We start from the raw sequence: 23471 nt of genomic DNA on the forward strand, positions 1-23471 counted from the left end.
TCAAATGATTACTGCAATGGTTATATATTGGCAGGCTACTTGGAATATATAATACAATTTGTTTTATAAGTATAATTTCAAGATTACGCAGGAAACAATCAGTCAATTAATTGAATACTTTCAAATCCATAAGTAGACATAATGTCACATACTTACCAATAATGCCCAAACTTACACACAGAGCTGTAATTTTTTTTCAATATCTTGTCAAGTCATTAAGGTTTTGAGACATATTAGCTAACTTTTATATGATGTTTTGATTAACTTTTAATAAAGGTATATTGCCATACAAGAAACCGATCTAAAAAACATTTTTAACCCTACTGCCATTGACGCATGCATCGACTTTAACCTGACCTTATTTCGCAAGAACTAAATAGAATAGGAAGCAAACATAATATTTATCAAACTAAAATATTTATGGCAGTTAATTTAATTATGAAGAAATCCTTGCATAAACAATATTTTAAAATTATGATAAAATAAAATAATAATTCAATTTATTATATTGTTATCTCTAATTTATTTATTTATACAAATGCACTTTATTAGAAACAAGTTAATATGCATATGATGCAAAATCTTTACGTAATAGCGGTATATAGTAGTTTGTACACAAAATGCCATTAAAACAGTTAAGATAATCTGAAAATGTCACACAAATTAGAGTGACAAATATTACTCTATAAAAAATAACCGAGCGACATCTCGGTTTAACGACGTCGATTAAATTATTTAAATAATATTAATAAACAAACCTGCCTTGATTGACATATTATACCTATATACTGTGTCATTGACGTCATTAACTGAAAATAGAGATAATAAAAGATATCGTTAGGTGTCTTCGGCTATCGCGTTTCCATCAGCGATTTCGATCGGGTCATGCGCACGGCGCACGCGCAACGTGTGCTCTTATGAAACATAGCACTTAGTTTGACGTCAATGGCGAGTAATGGCGGCCGCAACCCTGCACTTTCTCCACGAAACCGCGCCACTGATGTGCACTCAAACACGAACATTACAATGCGTGGGAAACGTGCGTTTGGACGGAAATTCACACCGTGATCGTAATCTTGATTGAACGATATGTTTCATTTTTGTCCACTCTAAAGCTTCCTAAAATACGTGAATTTTAGTTTTGAAAGTTTTCCCTATCTATCTACTAAAAAAACCTAGTTAAAAACTATAAACAATTGAGTTTCCTCATATCGCGTATTAACCATGGGGAAAATTCATTTACGTAGATAGGAAATTGAGGGAGGATAAGTAGGTACCTTCATACAAATACCAAGTTTTACTTATTACAAAGTAAAATAAGCAAGGAAGAAGTAATATACGAACGTTTATGTGGCTTGCTGCAAAAAATATTCATAATTATGTACCCATTTGCATATTTATGTTTAGTGATTTGGTAAATCATATTCAACGACGGGGCCATTGACAGTCCTGATTCATACACTAATTGCGGGTCCCATACGAACATATTTTGCGTATCATCTATTTCTGAAATGACCATATAAGGTACTGTTGTGATTCAAGAATTTAATGGCGACGCATATAAATATCGCGAGAGTTGCAAAATTACTTTTATGGCCAGTTTCACATTATTAACTGTATGGAACCAGTTACTGACGTCAATGCCCAAGAAGCTGGTTCCAAATTAAAATACCGTCTACCTAATGTTTTTGTTTTTAGTATATTATTTTCATCGCGAAATTTAAAAAAAGACACTAAAAATGTGGTTTGATTTTATTATAATTATATTTAGAAGTAAAAAAAGTAATCAACGCGAAAACAAATTAAATTATTATTGCTTTTAAACAAAACACAATTTAGTGCTATGCTAACTGAGCGCGCAATTCCTGCTGCGTTTCGATGAGGTGTCTGCAAATAATTTAAATATACTATCCTGAGAGCCAGCGGCTGCCAGGCCTTCGTAACCTTAAATAGGCTGAAACTTCGTGTGTACATCTAACCTACAGTGGGTATAAACGATATAACCTACTACTAAGAAGACGGCTGACGGTTGTTTTGAAAAATATAAAAAACTTAACTTAACCTAACATAATATAAATTCAAATGAGATATTAATGCGTGGGCTATTAAATAATAAATAAGCTATTATTACCCATCACTTATAGCATATAATAAATATTCGAAGGATATTTAATAAAACTTGTTCACCTATGTTGAGATACTGAAACATTTTCCCAAAGAAAATTGCTTCTTAGTGACGAAAATAGATTGAAAGTTTTTCTTCCGTATTTTGCTTGTTATAAGCAAATATTTTATAGGTAAAGATGGTTAGATATTACACGATTTAGATTGAATACTATTAATACTAGGTCAACAAAAAACAAAATGCAAAGCCCAAGTATTTCTACTAAGGTGGTAAAACTTACAAACGATTTACATAAGAGCAAAGACGATCAAATTCAATGCTAAACCGGTGCCTTAATTTGAGGAGCTTTTTCCTTAAAATATAGACTGTTGCCCTAGACGGTCAACTGACGTATGTGACCTTTACAGGTAACGAGCATTCACAAATACATGGCCTGACTCCATATCGACCATGAATGACAATCAGGTACGAAGTAGGTCCACGTTTGAGAGAGGCGGATCTTCATTCACAATGGCATGTAGGGACACTCTTACAACTCTGACACCAATAAATGAGCAATCATCAGAATCAAGTAATGAATCATATTTTAAGAAAGAAAGCAGGATGTGCTGACAACTGCGAAAGGGGCGTTTGTGAATCAGTCTTATAAATGACCGTTCCGTTCTACTTTTAAACAAATGACAATTGAAAGTCTCGCCGGTCTAAAGGCTTCAATCACAACAGACTGGCAGTTTTAAAGAGAATAGAATAAAACATAACTTAAAATAGTATCGTGTTATTATGCAAAATACAAATAAAATTAGTTTCTAATTATTTACGACATATTCAACAATAGTTACCAAGAGCTATTTGCGGTTCGTTTTTATAGTCTACTTAGGTGGGCGAGATGATAAAATTACATTGTAACTGTTTATGCTCCATAGCAAATTAAATACGTGATCAATATGCGAATAGTAGCCCGAGGTATTGTGCGGGTCCTTGACTACCGAGAAAACAGCTAAAGCCTCAGTACGATAGTTGGACCTCCCTGACTTCATACATATTCAGAATAGAAATTCGAGTTTATCATCGCTTCTCGAAGGGTCTTTGCTAATAACGTTAATAATCTCATTGCATTCTATAACCTCGCAATGTTTCAGTAACTAAGCATAATGTCAGACAGGAAAATCTGTGCACGATTGGATTTTTCAATATTATTACTGTCTTAGTCAATCAATCAATATATTCTAAATTCATAAACTACTTATAGTTAACACACTTAGTTATTATTTCCGGTACAAATAGAGCGTTACGCTTTCCAAATGCGGTAGCATCCGGCCTAATAAAAGAGCCTAGAAAAAACAAAAGGAAAAGAAAAGAAAATTAGTCACAACGTTTCCTCTGAATTAGAACAATATACACATAAAATGTTTTAGGTATACCTGTGTTATAAACTGCGTCACTTGCGGTAAGTGCGAGCTCACTGATTTAGCCGCGATTGTCTATTACTCGTTGTTAGCAATTCCAGGAGAACTATGTCATTCCTATTTATACTGTAAGGACGTACTTAGACTTTACGTTTATGGTCTGATCTCTACGTCGTGTCGGATTACTGTCCCATCGGGCTATGACAATGAGGGAGTAAGTAGTAAATGCACCTGTGTGCGCGCTTGTTCACTATAATAAATCCTGCGGAGCTGGCTGATTACCGACGAGAATTGCCGCCGTTACTGATAAATAATCAGCCTGGAAGAAGTTATTATAATTTAATTAAGGACAAACTCTCTTTTAAAAAACCCTGCTAAGAATTTGCAAAAAAACATGTACCTAAATTTAATGTCAATCATAGGGAGAATACAATTTTCTTTAAATTGTGATGAAGAAAGAATTAATATTATTCATATCATTTTAGCCATTCTTACGCGACAAAGAACGTATAGAAAGTTGCGTCTTAACACCTGCCTAACCGTAAACCCTTTGACTTTCCGCTTAAATTTGATGGCTTTCGATTGTTAAGCTGCCAGGTCGTAATACCCCACATATGGTAGGTACGCACACGAAGGGGTTTTGCCATGAGCTGATAATTATCAGTACCGCTTGAAAGGAGTGTCATTTCTCAAAATGGTTTCAGCAGTGACTATATAATACACAATTGTCAAAACAAATGATTGTTGTCCCACTGTCATGTTGCGATGACCTCATGACAGATTCACGCCTGTAAGATGTGAAGTGAATTAATTGGGCCTGATGGTTCGCACGAACATTGTTTTGAAAACAGTACTCTTCTGAAACAATGTGATAAATGACAACTTCGACTTAAGCAAACTAATTTGATTAAGCTAGTTGTAGTTGGCTCGTTGTTACTAAGGGTCAATTGCATTGTCAAATGTGATAGGATGACATAAGAAAAACTTAATTCATTTTTCAGTGCTTTAAACCGTAGACGCACCATATATATTTAGAATTATAATTGCCCCTACAGATTAACCTATGCCCGTTGAACAAACTGAAAATCCAAGTAGGTATTGTTAGCTAAGAATGTGACGATATGAATCCTTTTACAGAACAATAGTCTAATGACTATACGCGTTTTATGCATCTTTTGTTAATATTCTTGGAAAATACGGGTGAAGGCGTCCATGAAACTGATTTGGATAAACCCAACGGGAGGGTTACCATATGCATATAAGGAAAATCCTGTGGGGCTGATTGTGTAATTGTGTTAGTGAATGAACGCCAGTAGATACCTAGCTAATACAAATTAAATAATCATTTACAAAAAACGTGACTGCCACGTGACTAAATTGGAATGCTGAGAAATAAACTACACCTATTTTTGAAAAACATTTTGTAACACGCTAGCCAAACGCTACACCTACCACAATGTCAAAAAGGATATAAAATATGTAAATATTTATTGTTTTATCTACAATTTACGAATTTTAATTTAAATGTCCAATAAAAAAAGTTAAAGCTTATCGGATATAGATGTTTAAAAAATGACAATTTATGGTAGTTCTATAAAATGTTGCGCAATATAGAACCTTCCTAACTCTTAAAAGTACAACACATGTAACCTGCTTCTAGAGGGTCAAAACTATTTGATACTGAAATCGCGAAGTCTAGATATAAATTGAAAGTGAGACCAAAGTTTTTGGCTGCTACTGGTGCGTGTCCATTATCGTAGAGAATTCTAGAACTTCCAATTTTTGTATTATATCAACACTTATTTAAATAGATTACTCCGGGTTTGCGGCCGGGTCGCCGCACCCCGTACCTAATAAGAATTGAAAATCTCGATAGGCGAAGCAGCATTGGGCGGAACTAAAGCAGACAAGAATTACAAGTCAGAGTTCTGAAAAAAATGCTTTAAATTATCTTCCTAGAACGAGTATAGTGCGACAACGGATGTAGACAACGTGTAGTTGGAATATATTGTCTTAATATTTTTTTTGGAATACATTGAACCCGGGCGTACTCTGATTGACCCCGTCGATTTAAGGACTGACATGCACATCCGAACAAGACATAAAAGTGAGATGTGACACGACAACGTACCCACGTGCTCTATTCTGCCAGGTATCAACATCAAATTAAAGAAAAAAATATTTGATTCATAAAATCGCTACATAACATTTAATCTACATCCTCGTTTGTATTTGTCTCAGGTATAGAAGCGTCAAAGCTTAGTCGCAAATGTCGGCGACAAAAGTCGCATCTGAGCCCAGCGGAGTCTAGTAGTGACAGCGTGGTAATCAGACAACCTCAGAGCCGTGAGCACGCGTAGGCAGGGGACTTGACTCGCTGGATGACCGGTCCATGGCCGAGGTCGCATTGAATATGCAGCACCACGAACCGCGTTTAATATTAATAGGAGCTTCTTAAAATATTACCTGGGGGACAATCAGAGCGATAATCAAATGTAGATATTATATGTGAATGTATGTAGATGGGGCGGTTGACCTGCCTGCTCTGCGCTGGCGCACCGATCTACGTATTTTAGGATTCTGTGGGAAATAACCTCATAACTTCATAAGTTTTTCCTTCATTCGCAAAAGGCAATTCAGAAGCCTCCTCGTTAGTTTAAGTACCTACTTATACCAAGATTTCGCGAGCTAGGTTTAAATCCGTTCTTGATATTGAAGAACTCGGGGAAAACCGCTCGTGTTTTCGTAAAGACAATATTCAGGTGAAGTAGAGTGACCAAAGTTTAAGTGGTCACTATGTTTGCTGAATTTAAACAAATATACGGTCGAATACCTATCCTAGCGACACTTTCGATTGACTGTAAACTGCAGTTTTTATAACATCTGATCATACGAGAGTGTGTATTTGTTCGAATTCTGTAGATATAGAAGATAAGTGCAGCTTGAACTTTGTCCATAAGCTCTCGAACACAATTTTACAGTAATTTTGACTTTGGTATCAATTGTTGTGACGAGCTGAAACCAAGTTTGTTGTATTATGATAATTATGTTTTTTTTAAACAAGGTATATTTTGTGGTTCAAAAATAATTGCATGAATTGTATACTTATTTAGATATATTTTTTTGTGATTCAAAGGTGACATACCTTATTGCAATTTGCAATTTATGGTACCTTTTAAACTTTTTTCTTATATTTTCTTTTTAAATTACAAACACGACATTCATTAGCCATTATTAATGTTTTTTGGAATATTCAATGTCTCATTAAACCTAAATTTTAGTGTAAAGTGAGTAGTTTTGTACAGACTGCTACAGATATTAAGTTATTTGTTGAAAAATTAAAATAGCAACTTTTCAGATATTTTGTAGTAGTAAGTATTAAATAATAACGTTCTATTTTACTAGTTGAGTGGCGGAATGAGGGCGACCACAGAATACTGATCAAAACTTCCACTTTCAGAGAAAGTTCCGCAGAGGTTATTCACCCCGGGGTAGGTTCTAAGTCCTGAGAAATATTTTGTGTATCGGTTAAATTTGTAGGCAACATTAACAAACATTCCATGGTAATATATCTCTTGATCCATGTAATTTTGAATGATAAGTACTGACCCGAGTTTATAAGAGTTCAAGAAACTACGGATTTCTTTTAAGAATATATTTAAATGTACAAGCAGGCACAATACAATATTTAGTGGTGACCGGGCAGTAGGTACTACATATCTACTAGTCCTTCCGTCCGCGGTCGACAGGTCATGGATGGCTAAATTCAGTGTTCAGACACCACTGTGAACGTATATACTTACACATGGTCTCTAGTACTCGGAAATAAACGTTGGTAGATACTTGCTAGATGCTGAATAAATCTGTAGTACTCAAGCTTCAATGTTTTAACAATTTAATTTACATTTAACTTGTAGTGTGTCAGCATCTTCGCCAATTATTTTTGCATATTTCACAAGATCAATGTGTTTTCAACTGATATGTCAAGATCGTTTGCAAATAAATGCCTATACGCAGTACAAAATGAGTTTTTTTACATATCTATGACGCCAAATACACTAAACTACGTCAAACATGAAAGATTAAACTAATTCAAATTAGACATTTGCAAGCTCATACTATTTTCATGAGTATGGGATTTTATAAATTGCAAATCAGCTGCCTAAATGATTTGGTTTCTTTGAACACTGAGTAGCTTAAACATATTGAAGGAAAATACAAATGCGAAAATAAAACTTCAATTTATCGAACTTGATACTTTTGGCTGAAACTTTGTGAGAACTATTACATTCTTATGATACTTTGCTTTGCTTTACGTGTTTAATGAAACCTTCTTGTAACCAAGACGCGTCTTCAATTAATTTATGGCTTGATCTTTCTAGAAAAGCGTTCTTTATTAGCGCAGGAATAAAACGAACACAAACAAGACATAACCTGTAAATACTATAACATTTCAGTAATTTTTACAATGTTGATACTCAACACACAGATAATGTTTGGCAGAGTCAAAATATTTTCATTTTTAAAAGTGTGTAGTCTATCAGAAGGTTATTTATTTTGTGATGACCCTGCAGCAATGATGTTATGCCACAATTATCTCCAATGTCACCTACATATTAGTGGCGCTTCCTTACTTCCTTATCCATACCCATATCTTACGTCACTTGCTCATTTTGGCATCCATTTGTCACATTGCAACCGATATTTTGAACACCCGACGCAAGCTAGGTACTCCCGAAAATATACGCTCATTATAGGTACATAGATATCTATTATCGGATGTATATTTATAAACGCTTTAAGTTCTCGAAGATTTACAAGGTTATCAATCAAAATGAGATTTAATACAACGCTTAGAGAAATTATTGGACCAAGCGGCAGTGGGCATTCCGCCCACTGCCGCTTGGTCATTGAATGAACATTGAATAATTCTCGTATGGTTACAGCATGGCGAGAGGCGCTGCTAGGGCGCTGCGTGACTGAAGCTTGGACAGAGGTAAAGCCACAAGCCAATATGCTCAATACTAACCGTTGTTATGATTATGATCAAGTCCAGCAGAAGTTTGTCGCGGTCTATCTGCCACACACCCACACATGACATAGCAGAACAGTCTGAGCAGTTATAACAGTATCGTAAGCAGTTCTATTTATGGCATGCGATTCCCTTTAGAGTATAAGTCTGGCGTGTATTGTTAAGAGGTCCATGATTGTGTTGTGATTGAAGCGAGTGCGCACGATGCGCGGGCGGCGTGCGGACTCATTGCGCAGTGATTGATTCGACCATCCGCTCACCGCCCACGAGCGCGCACGCGACTTTATCATACATAATGTCTCTAGAGGTAGTTACTCTCAACGTAAAGAAGGTACACATTTTTTTTTGACATACTACACGAAAAACGGATATTTCAAATAAACATGTCGTTAAAGCTTTAATGTGAAAATTAAACGAAATTAACTAATTAAGTACTCAATACAAAAAAATAAAATCCTCCTTAATTTGATAAGAAGCAAATAAAGTAATGATATCATGTAGACCCTTGTGAATTTAATAAATTAACACATGATGATTACATGTTATTGTAGTTTAGCATCAAAGTGAGCCGGTCGTCAGGTAGTTTAGTTGATCGGCCCGGAGAGTGTGCGAGCCGCCTACCTCAACACGCGCCGCAGCCGTGCTCCACAGACTCCACACATCGTTTCATATTAAAACCGAGAGCCTGTCACGCCCAATTATGATTTAACCCATGTTTAACCTCAATTGGTTAACAATCACTCATTTTCACGCAACGCTACATGAACACCTCGTGGTACAGATTTGTTTATAAAAAACGGTAGTAAAGAAATTAGACAAGGCACTTTTTTACGAGGATCCGTAATGTAAGCACGCACATTATGTAAATTAATCATAAGTCTGTTATCTACCTACATGAAGAATTCTTGTTAAACAGTTTTGACTGAGAATAGAATATTGTCCATGGTTCTTGAAAATGACCAGCAACTGCATGCTTGTCTTCAGATTAAATAAGTTTCGTGTAAAAATATATCCCGACCCCAACCGACACAGTAAACGTACTGACTCTGTGGTTTGCATTAATTAAGCATAGTTGCCTAATTGAGCATAGTCTTAATATTAATGTAAGTTTGTCGCTATCCCTGCATGTAAATAATCTTTATAGGTGTTCGCACTAGTTTTCATCTTTGACGTAAAAAAGAATGAGAAAAACAGGCAATAAAATATACAGTAGGTAGAGTTGTAGAGTTCAATCCCCGAGTGCGAAATACAGAATAACAATATGCCTTGAAAACTCGTGTAGCTAGCGCCACCTATCTTAATATAGTGGAAACTATTTACTGAAATCGAGAGCGCATCTATCTATGTCAGTGTCCTATCAGGCTTTTGTGCTCTTTTATGGCCAATAAAATAATATTTAATTATTTAATCTAATTCATAGTTAATTACTGTAGATATATGTATATCATTTTGTTGAGAAATTTCTACATTGAAAAATTTAGAATGACCTGAGAAAAAAAAAAATCTTTGATTTAAAGGTAAACCCATGCCACTGACCCAGATGATGAAGAACATAATGTGATAACAAGAAATGAATCTCATAAAAACAGCGTATTATAAAAGTAGGGTCTTACCACTTACATTGTTTTTTAACAAATATAAGTTTCATCATTCAGTTTGAGCTTGAAATTCCTGAAAACTATTTAGTTAAGTACCTATAATATCTAGGTATGTATTTATTAACCGATAACTATGACCTAGATCCTACAATGCAGTTTACTAGTTTGAGCTGCAATTAATTAGCGATATGACAACTTTTACATCGGCCGTTAATTTCCCATTTAAATATCACGTGAACTCCGTACTATGTGCCGATAATCACGGGTCTGACGCGATTTTATGTCTTTTCATAAACGTGTATACTGATTCCAATCATATAACAATTTATCGGCTATTGTTTTACACTGCAATGCGGGCAGCTAACGCCATCTTAGATATTAGTAATAACGAAACAAGTCCAATCATTGACGGGTTAAACGTCATTTTCTTTCGAACCGCAAAAACATTTTATTTCTATTTAAATCATTTTATTTATATCTTCTACGTTTACATGAACAATACTTGTGCCCCAATGACCATCTACGGTAATAACTTAACCTGAAATAACCTCTGTGAATGTTTATACCCTCTATAATGTATTTTCCCGAAACAAAAGAACCCTCGAGGGCCTAAGCAGGAGGAGGAAAGTTCAAAACCCTCAGGATCAAAAACAGAATGAATAACTCCCCTCTTATTTCTGAGGTGATGCATCTCGGCTCTCCGTATAGAGGATGTGAATGACATCAGACGTTTCCGATTATAATAATGATCATACATTCATGTATATGTTCCTTGTAAGTGAGGTATTCTTTATGTATTGTCTTGTCGGCAAGAAATATACGAGTGAATTATGCATATTCGTGGACAGATACACCTGAAAGATTTTAAAAACTTTAGGCATCTATTTAAAGTTCCCAAAAAGTGTTCTTCAAAGAGACAGTTTTCCTCAAAGGATAAAACCGAAAATTATTTTGCAATTCTTTTTTCCTTAACTTTCTAATTTTACAGAACAACAATATGTATGAACGGTTATAAACAGGAAAAAAGTTTTCCAGATCCACAAAATAAAATCTTGAATTGGAAAATGGATGGGGTAATTACTGCCTGCAGGGAAACTTTCTACAGGTTCTGTTAGCTTGTTCACACAGATATAAAATGAGTTTGGGACTTTGTCTTACAACAGAGGTTTGGCAAAAGAACTTAAACCATTAACATTTTGAATTTTACATTTATTTTTCGAACAATCCTATGATCGATGGAAAATCCCTGATGGATAACTCAACTTCTATGATCCGACTAATATTATAAATGTGAAAGTCCTTTTGTTTGTTACGCCTCCACTCAAAAACGATTTAAAACCGATCATCATGAAACTTTGTACACATATTCTTGGCGGTACTAGAATTAACATAGGATACTTTTTATTTAATAAAAAGAACTCACTCGGAACGCGGGTAAAACCACAGGGAACAGCATCCTAGCAATAATAGATTACTAGCAATACGATTTCTGATTATCAACTTTCAATTCAAATGAGGCATTACAAAGTACTGGGAAAGGTCCTGAATATTTTTACCACTAGTCTTTGTTACCGAGGTATGTAAAAGCAGTCGGTATCAGCATATTTTTCCTCGTAGCATATTTTCCTTGTAGTTATTGCTGTTTTTGCAAAAGGGACCGCTGTCAACGTTGATGAAAGCAAACACGGTCCATTGGTCGGGATCAATAATGCATCTTCTGCATAATGCATGGTCCGGTGAGAAGTGCGTTTACCCCGAAACGTCTGCATTTCTGATCTGATCCCCAGAGGCGCATTGCCCTTTGCCCTACACTCCGAGATGAACTATCCTTCGGAGGTTTTACAGGAACAGATAGGAGACAAGGAAGGCATTGTGAACAATCGGCTTTTAGATGTACACAGAATGTTCTACTGTTATATCTACCTAATGTATAAATAATACCTTTAACATAAACTACGTCACTAGAACTAAGTGTTTATGAGATTAGTTGTGATTGTGTTCAGGACTTCCATAAAAGTCTTTCTCAAGTTGTTGCGGTTAGTAGCTATGGGAAAACCGTGTGATTTCGTCAGTGACGTCAAGTGTAGCGGCTGCGTTGTTTCTATCTCGCAAAGAAAAAGGGATGAGGAAAATCTTTAACAGAATTCCAAGTAGATTATTAATAATCAATTAAAAATTGATCAACAGATCCCCGCCTACTGAAACTAATGAACTGACACAGTTGGCTTTTGTCACGTACGCTCCAAGTAAATTGATTTTTAAAAATATCCTATCACTTGTTAATGGGAGCAACAATCATATAAAAATCTCAGTGGCCCTAATGTCCATCGGCAATAAATTAATAACCGCAAACGAAATTAATGCCATTACCTATCATTAAGTATGTGTGACGTATTTACTCGATATGGTCAATTTATGCAAGACAGCAAAAACTTTGTTTACTCAAAACATACGCAAAACTAAATCGAGAGTTCTTAATTGCATGCGAGGTGAAGAATACATCAAACCTAAAATAAAATCTTTTCTTTCGATCTTGTGATGGAAATAAATGCAAACATTCATATAAAACACTAGATGTTTAAGTCGGACGTTGACTTGTGAATTTAATATCAATTCGTTAATCTGACTACATTTAGCATATTTCCAATAGTAATAACTAACAAAGGAATTGTAGAAATATACCTAAATAATCTCTTTTATGATCAAAAGCCAGTGCGATTGGTTCCAGCACAAACATTTGCGTATTCTGTAGAATCCTGAAGTATGGAAGACATCAACGACTGCATTTAATGGATTTAAAGTGGCTGGAAAATCTCTTTGAAGTAAAAACAAAACAAATGCCAACTGAACATGAAACACAACCAAAGCTTAGACAGCAGACATATGGAATAAACACTAAATTCTTGTAACTTTTTCTTAGAATGAATAGTCAACATTAGCAGAAGAGCACAAAGCTGCTTGCCCGTAATGTAACGTACCACAGTATCTATAAGTGTTGTGTTCCCACATGAAATTTCTCGGATCATCGTCCCTTTGAAGGCTTGCCTTTAATTTTAGTTCTGTCTTGTTTTACGATAGTGAGTTATGAACAGTTTCGTGGAAAATTAACCCCAGCTGTGATGAATGAAAAAGCTTATCACAACGCTGGCTGGCTGTTGCATAATTCGATCCGTAATTAAGTTAGGGCACGCGCCTTCGGTTACATGGCCTAAGGCCTACGTGACTTCTGGCAGGGCACGTAGCTCTCGCACCTACCTAGCCCTAATCGATTCACATTCAGAATCAATTTGATGACCGGATTCTTAATTATCATGACTAACTACATGAGTTCAAATGTTTACGTTTGTGTAACTTCTTGACGATTTAAGTTTTAAATAAATAGATAGATAAAGAAAACTATTTAGAAACAGATTGATGAAATGTTGTGAAATATTCGTCGCAGCGAAAGGTTTTAAAATGAATGCTATTTATAAAGTATAATATTATTTATTTTATTTCGTATAAAATAAACATCTTAGTCAATCATTTTCATACGAGATTCCACATTTATGACGGGTCACGCTCATATTGCTTGACCAATAATTTTATGCAAATCTTGATTCATTAAATTGACGAGACTTCATAGTGGATTTCAAACTTTCTGCAATGCTCTGACCAATCAGAAAGAACATGTGTTCTGAAAAAGAGCTCCATTGTAATAGTTGCTTAAAATCGTAACAGTTACTGGTCTGAATACATTTTGGACGTGCCAAATCCTTCTTGCTGGTAGTAACTTGGTGTTTTATCCAATGGTAAAACGATTGTTACCTCAATATTTTGTTCGAAATAGTTAACGTTATACCTACTCTTCATGCGACAACAACATTATGCTTAACACTAAATAATTATCGACGCATTATTATTATTTATTATACGTTCAAAGACATATCATTGCCAGTTTGTTTACTATTTGGAGTTTTGACAGCTAAGTTCATCTTTAAACATTGGATATTTAATGAACACAATTTTTCAAAATTATGAATACTAAGGTTAACCTGTTTCTTTTTGAATAAATTACTTGCGTTACTATTTTATGCATAAACACGTTATTCATACGAGATGGTAATAACACCTTCAACATGTCAACTTCATTGAACTGACCTACAGTTTATCATATTTTGTTTTGATGCGCTTTTCCTACTTTTCATTGCTATTTTCTAAGCTGTACAAAAATGCGTACTTTTTTGCGTAGCATTGAATAGCAATTTTGAAGTAGATAAGAGAAGTAGATAGACAGTATAAGATCCTTACATTGCCATCTCTATACATTCTCGAAGTTGTCATGTTCGTCAAATGCAATCCTCATTTATTTCCGCGTCTCGAGGATGTAGCACATCGAAATAGACGTGATAATAACAAACTCTGTCTTCATCCGTGTAAAACTGCACTTATGCGCAGAAGTATATTTTGTATGGCACCTATCGCGTATAACAAATTGCCTAAGATCTGGAGAGAACTCAATACCGAAGCTCTGAAACGCCGGCTCAAATTATTTTTAGTACAAAGAGCATACTATAATATTAAAGAGTTTCTCGATGAAAAAATATTAGATTTTAAGTAGAAAATGTTTATAGTATTAGTGTTATGATTTTTAGTTTATAATTAATTTTGCAAATATTTGCATGCCATGGCAAATGGCAAACATGTTTTTAAGCACATATTTAATTGTACCATATTACATACATGCACCTGCGTGTGTATGTATGTATATACATGTTTATGGCAAATAAATTATTCTTATTCTTATTCTTATTCTAGATATCTTCAACCGATTGAGCTGTATAGGTACACGTTAAGTTTGGATGACAATGCAGGATATGTTATATGATGTCATTCTAAATCCAATATGGCAGAACATCCAAGATGGCGAAACAGTTATTATTTTTCCTGAATGCTTTTAAACGTAAGTTGGTAGTCCAGCTAAGCCTTCTATATTTAAACTTGTTGCATATTACGCAATAATATTGCATAAATAAATGATATTGTAATAAAACAAATACCACAATAAAATCTAACCGAAGCTAATGTTTACGAGATTGATAAATACTATCATTGACGTCATTGCCGATGAGAATTATAAATGTAAAATGTTATAAACAACGGATTTATGAAAATCAAGTTTTTTATTACCAATAATATCATATTACTAACTAACCTCAGTTTTTATTCATTCATACATATAAATTGACTGCATTTTAGTTTGGAATACGGACACGAACGCAGAATGAGACCAGGGGTTCTGTACTTTATCTAAAAATTCGGTAATTTACTAAAGGTTGTAGTACCTAAACACAAACATTTATTTGCTATGTATTACACAGGTACTGAGATACTTATATAATAATTTTGTCGTTTACAAAGTATACAGGCGTAGAGCACGTCAATCTGAATTCTCTAAAAGGGGGTTTAGCGTGTTACATGCCAATGCCTGAAAACTGTATACCTAGTAAAAGTGTAACAGTCTGCCTGCCGCGCTTTGAAGCCAAAACTATTGAATCGAAATATAGGTACTCCTATTAAACTTTAGCTTTCTACGTAGAACGTTTATTTCACTATTTTCTATTATATTATATCCATGCAGTTTATATGAAAACAAAAGGTTGTTGACAGGCCTTTCAAAATATTCTAAATGAGTGAATGCCAAAAACAACATCACAACAACTTAAATCTCTGAAAATATCAGGATTCATTAGCATTTTCTCGAACTATCTACAGGTGTTCGACTTCAACCCTGACGCATGGAAATCAATAACCACATAACTAAATATATGTGAAAAACCATCAACATCATCATCGTCATATTACTGTTGCATAAGCATCAACGTCACAAGTATTTACTTGATGCCTTATAGATTATTATTAGGTAAGTAAAAAAAAACTCTTTGAGAAATAATCAATAATTTTCTTGAGTCTTAAATTGTCACTTCTACAAGTTTTCAGCCTGCTAAACAATAACAGTTGCGATTGCAACTACCAATGATTTTGAAGGAATTCTGTTCGTGATATTCTGAATCTCATGCAGCAGCAGCAGTTTCATAGTCACCAATCTATTTATTGCCAGTCGATTCTGTGCGTGCATTCATGTAACCTAGGTTCGGTTGGTGTCAAAAGTATCTGAACATATCAATATTACAAAACAACATAAATAGTACCAAACAGTCAAAAACTTTACCTAAACTTCAAAAAAGTTGATGAAAAATCTAGTAAGTTATCGACGACATGTATGTAGTTCAGCAGTTTTAATTTTTTTAAATTATTCAGGTACTTTTGAAGCTGAGGATTCCTATGCACTTTAAAATCTAATAAGTGCGCCTTGCAAATAAATGTTGAATGTTCGATTAATTTTAAGGTTTCAAGGCAGCGCCTGTTCAAACATTGAACAGATTGATATGAATGAAACATTGTTGCCTATGTTACATCCAAAGGCGCGCTGTGTCAACATAACTCTCCAGAACTATTGAGTATCCATAGTAAAAAGTTGTTTTTTCTTTAAAACAACTTCTTTTGTTCTTTAGTTAGTATAGTTCATAGAATTTTCAGGTGTAAATTTTCAAAGTAAATACAAGATAATTTTAAGAAAAACATTATGTATGTAGTCAGTGAAAATGAACGCAAGTCAAAGCAGTATTTTGGGGTAACGTGAACAGAGTTCTGTTTAATTTAATGATAGAAATAATTCGGACCTCTTAATTAAATTCCCCATATACCTATATGTATTCAAGCACGTAGGTATAAACAACCCCTATTTGAATTCTGAGCTACTTTTTTGGTGGAGATTTAAAGATCAAAGCTGGGCAATTATTATATTATTTTTTTGTAAAAGACAAAAATAATATACCAAATCTAATTTCGAATAAATTGATTTTATATCGGTTTTAAGTCATTAACATCCTGCGCATCCTGTTGCCAATATTTCCAAGATGTATTATCCGGAAAAATCATATTTTCTAGCTATGAATTTAACTGTAAACAAAATGGTGGTTAAAGTCATAGACATTTATATTGCAGTTTACAGAAAATTATAAAAAATACAAAAATAAAATCGTAATCTCCGACAATGGGATGGAACAGCGTATGCGCCTGCGCACGGAGGCATGCCGGGCATGAATGCGGCGCGCGCGGGCGCTCCGCGGCGCGTAGGTACCGAGTACTGGTACAATGCGGTCACGTGACAGCATTGACGTCAATACTGACCTCTGCCAACGGCGGCAGCGTGCCTGCCTCCAGCCTGCTTATCTCACTTCGAATAACCTACATATACATATAAAACGAACAATTATAACAAGGTATTCCTCATATTAATTCAATGAAGACTTAATTAAAAAATAGGTGCTGATGCACCGATTCAGAATTATCGCATTTTGCAAACGCCATGGAGTATTTTGTTCAAATATTTTTTTTTAGACGAACACAGTGAAAATATGTGTCTGTCTACATAATACTAACTTATTTACCAACGACTTACAAAAAAAGATAGTGATAATGAATGAATAAAAAATGAGACGTTAAAGAAAGAGGCATTGCACATAAACAACTAGAGTCCTTGTATTATACTAAACCGTATTCACAAAAAATATCGCTAATCATGAGCTTGTATGTTTTGTAGTTAGTTACAGAGTACATTATCAAAATTATTTGAAGAATTTGAGAAGTAGATAGTCAGTACATAGTAGAGTTAACAATCGCTATGATAATTGCGCATGATCAAACAATCTGTCTTCTCGTTATATTCTTTTCCAGTCGAACGATGTATGTCAAATACAACACCTGAACATTAGAACACGGGTGGTCAACATCGAAGATCAATGACTTAGCTCAAAAGCAAGCCAGGGCTTGGTAGACATACTAAAAATAAATCTTCGTAATATGAAGAAAACTTTTCGTCTAAAAATTGAGTAATTTCTAGATGCAGGTGAAGCCACATGCAAGTCTTGCTGTGGCATAATGTTTCATAGATGCGCATGTAAGATTAACAAACACCAAAAATATTTCGAACTGTCTCGGCCTTCAACAGGCACCGTTAATAAAAGTCACGTTCCTGAAATTATTTACTTACTTGTTTTTCCCCAAATTGTTGACGTCCTGGTATGTAAAGTGCTACAATACCTACTAATAACACAGGTATCATATTATTTCAACAACAGAATTCGCTTATTACCGTTACCTTTTCTGTTTTGATGAGTGTATTAGGATTCGCAACGTAATAAGGTAAACAGTGAAAGAATATGTCTAACCATGTAAAAATATAAAATATCCTTCTTCAATTATGCTTTTCCCAGTAATGTAATTTAGCAGAATGCGCCAACTATTAATCGCCCGCCTACGTTCGAGTCAAAGAACCTGATTCAATCGTTTCTTAAAAATTATGTAAAGCAATCAAACCACTAGTAGCCATCAAAAATATATCCTCAATAAAATAAAAACAAACTGAAATCATTTTTAATAGGAAGACATTTAATTATTGATATTGTTCCGTCAAAAAGGAGAGAAGTATATAATTAAATTGCAATTGTACCTGCTCGAAAAACATAAGGTAATTCTGAATTCAGGACAACACCGAAATTAAGTAGGTAAGTATCCCAAACACTATAATGAATTTCTAACACGTTTTTTCAGCGAGTGATAGCAATTCAAAGTGCCCACTTACTTTCGGAAAAAAGCAGCCAACTCCACGTGATCTGCGTTCACTTGCTATTCATATCATGCCAAACGTAGTTTTCCTTTTTATTCTAAACAAAATTTCGTTGAAATTTTAAATGCGATATACCTAAACTCTTTCAATATATTTTCGGGTCTTCACGTTTGGCTGACTGCACGTGTACTTTCAGATAGTTGGACTTTTCACAATCAAATAATCATGAGGTAAAACTCAATAAATTGAACTGTAATAACTGTTGAAAGAAGAAAGAAATCAACTTGAATATTAGTCCAAATTAGAATAAGATAGATGTGGGCAAACATACGTCTTAATCGCTAAATGGCCATCACTCATCACAATACTGTGAATCTATCTGTGCGAGACCTATACCCAAGGCTGATTTTCAGTGGAAGCCGAAAAATAAGTAAGGAAAATCTCTATGAAAAATCATTTAGTACGTCTCCTTAAAATACTAGGCACTGGGAAGTCGTACCTAAGAATTAATTTTACTCAATTATATTACTTAATTTTAATTTTCCTTCTCAGAATTTTCATTTTAATCACCACGGCAGATTCTCTCTCTGTTGCTATTCTGTACCAATTGCACTTTCAGACCTTTGGTACCAGTGTAAACTGTGGATCTTTTTAACTTTCAGTAGATAATAAATACGAGACACCTACATACTCACAAATTATTACAGGGCAATTCCTGATTTCAGGATTTCATGACTTTTTAAAATAAAAACCAAATTGGAACTTAGACAGAATCAGTTCGTTGATATAACAACTGCGATTCTGGGATCGCAACTTCTTCCCGTGGACCTAGACCTCTGCCAATATGTAGCTGGACATGCCTACCACCTATGTTACCTTGGTTCCACCTTATTCCGTTCCACATATGAGCACAAGTAAAAGAAAATCATCAAGTAGACGGTATGTAACAGTAGGTACCTACATTTCTCAAAGAATTGATAATGTAAACTTGTACAGCTATCGACGAAGACCTGTAAAGTTCGTTGTTACAGGGGTTCCAGAAAATTTCTGCATGAACAATTGGTATGAAGCATTCTAATGCTGCACTTACTTACAATATGTTATGTGCTCGTGATGTATAATTTCGTAAGGCCCGTAAAATTTCACATAAACAACTATCTCAGCAACACGTGACCCTTTTTTTGTGAACGACCCAGAAACGGTAAATATATTTTGGTGGGTATTGTGGTATTGTCAAGTGACATTAAAATATCATGAATTTAAAGTGAAGATACATTAAACATGCCTCTTTTCTTTCGTGTGGTTACATGTGATGCACGAACTTAACAAAATAATTAATCATTAAAGCGCTGCGTTGTACAAAGGCCCTGTGCTGGCTGGTATGGACTTATGGGATAATGAATGTAAATGAATACATCGATAGAGTGCTATATCACGTGTGACGTTGTTTGTAAGTGCATCACCCTAGGCGCAGCAAGGAGTCCGGGCGCCGCCGCCTTAGTCAAGCACCTAATGACCGGACAGATCACCTAATCAACATGTCATAGAAAGGATCGGACGTGATTTGCAACAAAAAATACAAAGTGCCACAATAGACTGACGTTAGATGGGGTTTTTGATTAATCAGGTACCTAAGGATATTAAACTGTATCTTTACTGAGATCTTTATTTTATTAACTTTGACCGGTCACAGATCGATGAGTACGCCATTAAATGTCGCCATTAAGTGTTCCTACAAAGTACCTAACAACGATATACAAATATGTGTGGTATTGATATTAGGTGATACGCTAGTGTTGTGAAAACAAATTATTTAGTAATCAGTTTGAGACATGTCAATCACTTTCACCGCATATTTTATGTGTAATAAATAATTCAATTAAATGACCTAAAAAAACAAAGCATAATCTGCGAGGCATTTCTTTTCGAGTTTTACAAAATGGCAATCATGTAAGGTAAATAACATTGGAAAATTCACGAGTTATTTGCAAAAACTAGAAAACTTGGTTCTTTCTGATTCTGCAGTCGGGCTATTTACCTTGCAACTAATACCTACCTTCTTATCTAAATTTATATAGTAGTCACTTTAATTACATATAATTCAAAGAACCTTAACTCGTACGGACTATTTTAAGACCATAACTTTAACCGAAGTTTTTTGCCCTAAACAAGGTACCTGTATACCTTGTTTTATTAATAAGCTAACGTTAACAGAATTCAGATCCAACCGTTTTGCACACCAAACAGAAAATGAGAAAATTCCGAAAAAAACACTTTTTTTCACCTGAATTGAATAGGTAAAGAAATGTTTTTCCAATGTAACAAAAACCATATACTTCTAGAATTCATAAGTCACGAACCACGTAAATGATTTCACTTTTTGATAAAAAGTGTAATTGATAATACGCTTACCAATTCTAATACAGAGAGTAGGTACTCGTGCAAACTCAGGCATAATGTAAGCTTCTATTATTCCGTCACGTGTAATTCAAACAAATAGAAGAAAGGAAACTTTACTGTAAAGAGTTCCCTGGACTGAGAAAACGTGAGTGGGGAATGTACGCGGTCACTCACCACCGTCCGTGCCGCATACGCATGCTGCGAGCCTTACCATAATGTATAGACAAGTGACGACGAAATACTTTCAAACATATCAAGGACTTTTTGTTAGGAGTCTACGGTCTTTGCGCATTTTGATGTAATGTGGTATATAATATGTACTGAGTACAAATTAAAGTCTATTTTAAAATTCACTGGTGAGTTATTTATTTTCCTCGCCAGTTATATATGTTTGATGTTGTAATGGAATCCTCGCAATGTTTTTCAGGTCACAAATACTGCTGATAAAGATTGACGTAAATTGTAATTGTAAAAACAATGATGAGATGTAACACTTCCTTAGTTTTTATTTTGTTATTTCCGCTATGTAGCGCACATTTTTAATTGCGTAGAGTACGTATGTATGTTCATAATATTATTCCAGTTATAATTTTCCTTGTACACAGTAAACACTTGGTTTCATATTGCCAAAAAGTAGATTGTTTACTACCCCTAGGTTAGTCGTAAAAAAAAAGTAAATGATGGACTTTTATTAAGAGAATTTAACCACTGGCTAAGAAATTCTGCTAACCAAACCTAAGGTCATGACCAGCCCGGCCAGCTGACCATTACTATTCGCAATTTCGGTAAAGGTTTACTCTGAACCAATAAATAAATGAGTTATAACGAAAATATTTTATTAAATCGCTTAAAGGCAAATAGATGCCACTATTACGCATCTAAACAAGCATATCGTAGTTAAATATTATTCCTAAGTGGGAAAACCCCAGCCGCGGCCCGTGTTTACCAAATATCTTGTATTTGTGCCTACTATTTAAACATACCAAAGTATCGTACCTACATACTTCATAGGCAAATTTTAAGATATGTATGAATAATACATAATGCACATAACGTTTACGCAGATCACGACAAATACCTATTAAATGTTTTAGAGCATAAATCTACATTTACTTGCACCTATGCAAAGATTCGTACTTTAGGTTTTATAAGTGGGCACATGCACACTCATATTTTATCTTATTAAAGGAATTAAAATAAGGAATCTTTAACAATGAGTTAATGCTCCTGTTGTGAAATGTTTGATCATTTGTTACCAAACATGCTTATTAAGAAAACTATCCTAAACATTGAGTGCGTTTGCTTCGGTCGCCTTGTTTCAGTCAGTCAGTAACCCTATTCAGTTACATTGAAATAAAGTATTAATAGAAATGAAAACCAATCTAATGAAAACATGTAATCTATGCGTAAAATAATAATAAAATTGTTTCATACCTTATGATTGACTGTGTGATTCTCTTTTCGGCGTTTCTCCTTCCGGGTAAAGTTGATTCCATTGTGGAACTGAAAGTGTAAACGGAATTAAATTCAGAAAATTACGTACAATTTACTAAGTACTTAGAGTAGCTGCACACTGCAGACATTTAGTCGGCCGACAGTTCGTTTGAGCTCATAAACAAGTATGAAGATGTATGTAAGTAGTAGTACGCACATTACAAAGATTAGTTAGACCAGATGAAAACTTTTAATGGAAACAAAATTTTCTTGCCAACCATCGGGTTAACTGTCGGCAGTGTGTATAAAAACTACTTAAGTGCGGCGTGCAAAGACCTAATACTATGCCTGATGAAAATCATAGGTGTTGATTTAAATGTTAATTGTATGTTGAAAACAATCTATAACGAATAATCTAAAAACTTCTCGACAACCTTGAAGCGTAAATAATTGGTTTCATTTTATCAGTTTATCAAACCCGTTTTATGCATAATTCGACACAAGAACATGGTGTTAATTACACACATCGTTTGTTACTACTGATGCGAATTTCAAATAGGTAGATATCTGTTCAGTAACATGTTACATGTCGCCGTAGAGTTTACTTAACAAACCATAAACATTTAAAAAACATAAAATTTAATCTTTCTAACTGTCTAGTTGGTTTCAGGATTTATTTATTTATTATTTATTAAGCTTTATTTGTTTTCATAACAGTACATTTGTTTATAGAATTTCACATTTCAATCATTTATTTGTTACTGTTATGTAGTCCCTCTAGGGTAAAAGCCTCCTCCAACTCCTT

General features: G+C 34.5%; 1 protein-coding gene across 2 annotated transcripts in view; it reads right to left on the bottom strand.

Annotated features, from left to right (window-relative positions):
- Positions 1 to 23471, bottom strand: part of LOC124631084 (inositol-trisphosphate 3-kinase homolog) — an 80537-nt gene that overhangs the window by 46998 nt on the left and 10068 nt on the right. For both annotated transcript variants that reach the window (XM_047165247.1, XM_047165248.1), the window contains one exon: positions 22667 to 22735. In XM_047165247.1, the coding sequence (XP_047021203.1) occupies positions 22667 to 22735 (69 nt within the window). The remainder of the gene's footprint in view (positions 1 to 22666; positions 22736 to 23471) is intronic.

Source organism: Helicoverpa zea, chromosome 6 (assembly GCF_022581195.2).
Source record: "Helicoverpa zea isolate HzStark_Cry1AcR chromosome 6, ilHelZeax1.1, whole genome shotgun sequence".
Classification (NCBI taxonomy): Eukaryota; Metazoa; Arthropoda; class Insecta; order Lepidoptera; family Noctuidae; genus Helicoverpa; species Helicoverpa zea.